Below are 6006 nucleotides of genomic sequence, written 5' to 3'. Positions count from 1 at the left end.
TCATGAAGAATGAATTTAGCTAATAAAGCATCAACAAGTTTTCACTATAGCCACATGAAGAAAAATGCCCCGCCCCCCCCCCCCCCGGCGGCCATGTTTTGCATCAAGCCGGATGTATTTTCGAACTCTACCGAAAAGTCTTTAAAACAGGTTTTCTGACTTAGTTTCATATAGATTAAACTAAACATGTGACTTCTAGAGTGCTAACAACGTTTCAATATAACCATCTAAGGAAAAATGCCCCGCCCCCTGAGGGCCCTGTTTTTCGAAGAACTATATCCATTTTCGAACTCAGCCGAGCAATCATTAGAACAAATATTCTGACCAAGTTTCATAACAAGAGGGACTGAAAGGCCCAAAGTCGCTCACCTGAGATAACAAGATATTATTGGGACAAATCTTCTGTCCAAGTTCCACGAAGATCGGAAATAAATGTGGCCTCTAGAGTGTTAACAAGGTTTTACTATAGCCATATGAGGCAAAATGCCCCGCCCCTTGGCAGCCATGTTTTTCAAACAAGCGTAACCATTTTCGAACTCATCCAAGATATCATTGAACCCAATGTTCTGATGAAATTTCATGAAGATTAGACAATAAATGTGGCCTCTAGAGAGTTAACAAGGCATATGTTGACGCCGCACAACGGACAAAAAGCGATCACAAAAGCTCACCATGAGCACGTTGTGCTCAGGTGAGCAAAAAATGAACTATAAATGTGACTTCTAGAGTGTTAACAAGGTTTCGGTTTAGCCATATAAAGAACACTGCCCCGCCCCTGGCGGCCATGTTGTTTTTCTTAACAAGTTTTGTGCAGATTGGAAAATAAATGTGGCCTACAGGTAAATGCTGAAGATGCACAACTGAACCAATGCGATCGCAAATGCTCATCATGAGCACGTTGTGCTCAGGTGAGCTTAAAATGGGCAACAACCTCCTCAAACAAAACACAATCGCAAAGCTTTGACAATATGCGTTGTGGCACTTTCAGATAACTTTTCTGTAAATGTTCGACGTAAATTCCACGCTAAATGTAGGAGTATCACAGGGCAGCAATCATATTTTCGTTCTAACATACGACAATAACGTAATTAAACAAGAGGGCCTGAAAAGCCAAAAGTCGCTCATAGGAGATGCAAAGGAACTGACCTGTTCTGTGCAGCCTAATATATCATTTGCACAAATGTTCTGACCAAATTTCATGAAGATTGGACACCTAATGTGACTTCTAGTGTTAACAAGTTTTTACTATAGCCATAATAGGAAAAATGCCCAGCTCCCTGGCGGCCATGTTTTGCAACCAAGCGGAACCATTTTCGAACTCGTACAAGATATAATTGGCACAAATCTTCTGACCAAATTTCATGAAGATCAGACAATAAATATGGTCTCTAGATTGTTAAGGCAAATAATATAACATAATAAAAGGCGATCGCAAAAGCTCACCGTGAGCACATTGTGCTCAGGCGAGTTAAAAATTAACATATAGGCTGACAATATGCACTGAAGCACTTGGAGATAAGCATTCTGTTAGTCTTACAAAAATCGCATACAAATGTAGGGCGAGTTGCGCACTGAAGAGTGACGGACTTGTGCACGCACACAATGAGTGACGCCTACCAATGATACATTCTTACGCCTTTTGGGTGGTGTGATCAAAATGAAATTGACGGTAAAACAGAAAGTTATTTAAAGGAGTTCACCGTGTGAAACATCTGATCACAGTGTTCCAAATAAAAAGTTCCAAATGATAATACACCTAACAATTGTAAGTGATATCCAAAAGATGAATAGAATTGAGGCAAACAAGAGAAGTAAGTTTATTTAAGTTTATTGCATTTGCACCATACTACCAAAACTTACATGATTTACACACAATTTACAAATAAAAGAAAATCTTTAACAAACAACATGATTTTATGACTCCTACTGTTTGACATTCATACACAATAATCACACATATATTAGTGAACAATGACGGGTCGCTGTCCACATAGGCTATACACAACCAATAAGTTGACACAGTGGCACTCTGGATCAGAAGACGATTTATTCCGTAGGTTCCGTAGATAGTCAATGTATCACGATTGACACAGTGGGTACACAATGGCTTTACATTACCAATATGTTTGACACAATGGGTTAATATAGGCTACACAAAGCCAATATTTTGACACAGTTTTACACATAGGCTACACACAACCAATGTTTTAAGTCTCCAGCCAGTGAGTCTACTGTCCAGGCATGATGTATGCCACATTGTCTACAGTCCAGGCATGATGTATGCCACATTGTCTACAGTCCAGGCATGATGTACGCCACATTGTCTACAGTCCAGGCATGATGTACGCCACATTGTCTACAGTCCAGGCATGATGTATGCCATATTGTCTACAGTCCAGGCATGATGTATGCCACATTGTCTACAGTCCAGGCATGATGTATGCCACATTGTCTACAGTCCAGGCATGATGTATGCCACATTGTCTACAGTCCAGGCATGATGTATGCCACATTGTCTACAGTCCAGGCATGATGTACGCCACATTGTCTACAGTCCAGGCATGATGTATGCGACATTGTCTACAGTCCAGGCATGATGTATGCCACATTGTCCAGTGTATTGAGGTGTGTGGCTGCCGGCAGCCCGTCTGTCTCAGGCAGGACCGCTGTGAGGCACATGAGCGGGGCCATGGCACACAGCATGGAGTCCAGCAGCACTGACAGACTGCCCTGCACCGCTATCAGGCCCTGCAACAGGGAGGTGTGAGTGTTGACCCAGTCATATGGCAAAATGATTATATGTTAAAGAATGTTTCATGTGAGTTAAGAAAATAATTATAATAATTATGTATTTTATTATGTTTGTTTGCTCCAGTATCAAAACATCAAAGGCTTCTTTGGTGTTATGTGGCAAAAATATAAACTTGTCAATTTTGTAAATTTGTGTTTTAGCCTTTTTTCAAACTAAATCAATATTAGCATATTTTGATAATTGCCACCAAGCAGTAAATGTAATTGTATTGCTTGGAAGGAAATTTGAATCACCTTATCACCATAACTGCCAAGAATGTACATTAAATACAGAGGGTTCAGAGTAACACTGCTGTATCTGCTTCACATTGTTATACAAGCCTCAATCTGAGAAAATGGGGCTAAATGCATTTGTTGGAAAGTGCTGTTCTATATTAGCCTGTGCAATCCCCACAGGCTAATCAGGGTCAACACTCATCACCACAGATGGATTTTTGTTAAGAAGAGACTTACTTAAAATGAAAAACTCTTCAAAAGCAGAAAGTGTTGTCCCTGATTAGCATGCAGGACTGCACAGTGTTGTCCCTGATTAGCATGCAGGACTGCACAGTGTTGACCCTGATTAGCATGCAGGACTGCACAGTGTTGTCCCTGATTAGCATGCAGGACTGCACAGTGTTGTCCCTGATTAGCATGCAGGACTGCACAGTGTTGTCCCTGATTAGCATGCAGGACTGCACAGTGTTGTCCCTGATTAGCATGCAGGACTGCACAGTGTTGTCCCTGATTAGAATGGGGGACTGCACAGTGTTGTCCCTGATTAGAATGGGGGACTGCACAGGCTAATATGGGCGGACTCTTTACGAACATGCATTAAGCTCTATTATCCCTGAATGTGGCTCATGCGAGCCACAACTGTCTCACACTGTAGATACTTACCCTGTGTTCTTGCAGCTTGGTGCCTATGATACTCAGTGAGATACTTACCCTGTGTTCTTGCAGCTTGGTGCCTATGATACTCAGTGAGATACTTACCCTGTGTTCTTGCAGCTTGGTGCCTATGATACTCAGTGAGATACTTACCCTGTGTTCTTGCAGCTTGGTGCCTATGATACTCAGTGAGATACTTACCCTGTGTTCTTGCAGCTTGGTGCCTATGATACTCAGTGAGATACTTACCCTGTGTTCTTGCAGCTTGGTGCCTATGATACTCAGTGAGATACTTACCCTGTGTTCTTGCAGCTTGGTGCCTATGATACTCAGTGAGATACTTACCCTGTGTTCCTGCAGCTTGGTGCCTATGATACTCAGCGACTCTCCAACAATCTTCAGGTGGGCTGCCACATCTATGGGCTCCATACCAAAACCCTGGAGAAATTAAATGTATATGAGCTGCACTCTGGCAATGGATGTGCGTAAAGTGTTGTCCCGGATTAGCCTGTGGAGTCTTCACATACTAATCTGGAACAACACCAAAAGCAATAATGTCATGTTTTGTCTTATCTTATGAAAATCTAGTATAGACTGAAAGTATTGTCCCTGAATATAGCCCACATGCTCAACAGGGAAAACACTTACTGACTATACTTGATTTTCATTTAGACAAAAACATGAAGCCTTGTTTTTCAAGAGCACAGCTCATATATACAGATCAGCACTGCACAAATACAAGTGGTTTCATTCAGAGATGATCAGGGCTGTGACATACATAATAATAAACATACACAAGTCCTTCTCAGTCTTCATAACGATTTATTTCTATTGATTTAAATTCAACACAATGTTTCCAATGTTCGTAAAATATTCTAAACTGTAAGTTAAATGTAAAGGCCTATTGGCCCCATGACAATAACAAATTGTGTGACCGTAAAGTTCGGCGTTCTCTTGCTCTCTAACTAACATCTCCTGACGAACAGTGTCTTAATATAGATTGGAACACCCAATGCTGATGTGTACAATAAAAACCACGTGCCTAAAGATAGCGAAGTAACTTGATATGCAACATACAAATAAGGATGCTAAGTCCGCCATTTATATTCACCTGCATACCCCACATCATGTCTAATTAATGAGATAAGCAGTGAGTAATTAACTTTGTGTGTTCTTCTGTATTATCATCTGGCATCGCTCTCCGACATGTATCATCAATTAGCTTAGCCATTTCATAATTAGATCGGTATTGATTCAATATTGACACTGCTCCAAAGCATATGTAGGAATTTTTGCCAAAGAATTTCTGCTGTTTATTATGTTCAAATGTATAATAATTTGTATACTAATATTTAATATAATATTTAACTTGTTACATCACAAGGGCTGTGATTTCGTAAAAAAACAAACAAGGGAGGTAAATACACTTGACGCTGCATACATTAACCGATGGTCTTATTAGATTCTGTCAAAATGAGCCTCAGTGTGGTAATTAACGCTCAAAGCCCACAAGCATTCTTAAGCATCATTATTAAGAGTCAAGAGTTGAAGACGCAGTTTGAGACTGAAGGTATTCATAAGCTGGGGCCCGTATTCAGAAAACAGCTCAAAGATCAAAGTCTTAAAGTAAAGAATATTTTTTAAACTTTAATAATCCAGTTCAATATCACAAGAAGTTTAACACTTGTAACTAAACAATTCATCACTTACAACAATAAATTTCAGAGGTGTGACTTAGGGGAAGGAAAATTCTGTCGATTGATTTTTACTTTGAGAATCGCGTGTAGAACGCAATTTGGACATTCAAACAGACATTTAAATAAGCACTTTCTTAAACTTCTTTACATGATTTATTTATGGAAACCTTTTAAACTTCACAATTAACATATTAGATAAACATTATTAATTGTGAACAAAATCAATATGTGCTCCAATCTTTTTACATGGAATACACTGCCTTACTAAGACAGTAGATCTTCTGCTACCATTCAGAAATTGGTTCAGTTTTCTGCTTTATACCCACTGTTGTATTTATTCGAATTGACAGTTGTTTTTCAATAATTTGTCATTCTTCCGAGATTTTTTTGAGATAAGTTCGTTCAATTATCTTCATTTTTGCTTCACGATGACGCCATTTGCACACGAATCAGAAAAGAATCACCAAACAAATTTTAAGTTCAACTTTAATTGGAAAATTGGGAAACAACAGCCAATGACATCGCTCGTTTCAAAAATGCTAAGATAGAATCTACCAGTGTAATATGCTAAGAGGTTTCTCGGGCCGCAGATATTTAGGGCCGATTATGAAATTATGAAATACATTTG

The 6006-nt window shown here is 39.5% G+C and overlaps 1 protein-coding gene across 10 annotated transcripts in view; it reads right to left on the bottom strand.

Annotated features, from left to right (window-relative positions):
• Positions 1 to 1812: 1812 nt before the first annotated feature.
• LOC127838292 (HMG domain-containing protein 4-like) overlaps positions 1813 to 6006 on the bottom strand; it is a 29249-nt gene continuing 25055 nt past the window's right edge. For 3 of the 10 annotated variants that reach the window (XM_052365937.1, XM_052365936.1, XM_052365935.1), the window contains 2 exons: positions 4027 to 4119; positions 1813 to 2748 (listed from right to left, as the gene is read on the bottom strand). In XM_052365937.1, coding sequence (XP_052221897.1) covers positions 2581 to 2748; positions 4027 to 4119 — 261 coding nt within the window. In that variant the 3' untranslated portion in view covers positions 1813 to 2580. Of the gene's footprint in view, positions 2749 to 3690; positions 3714 to 3738; positions 3762 to 3786; positions 3810 to 3834; positions 3858 to 3882; positions 3906 to 3930; positions 3954 to 3978; positions 4002 to 4026; positions 4120 to 6006 lie in introns of all 10 variants that reach the window. The other 7 variants (XM_052365938.1, XM_052365939.1, XM_052365940.1 and 4 more) reach the window with 7 other exon arrangements.

Source organism: Dreissena polymorpha, chromosome 7 (assembly GCF_020536995.1).
Source record: "Dreissena polymorpha isolate Duluth1 chromosome 7, UMN_Dpol_1.0, whole genome shotgun sequence".
In the NCBI taxonomy this organism is placed as follows: Eukaryota; Metazoa; Mollusca; class Bivalvia; order Myida; family Dreissenidae; genus Dreissena; species Dreissena polymorpha.
Note: the sequence above shows the minus strand (reverse complement) of the source record. Positions and strands in the feature narration are given on the sequence as shown.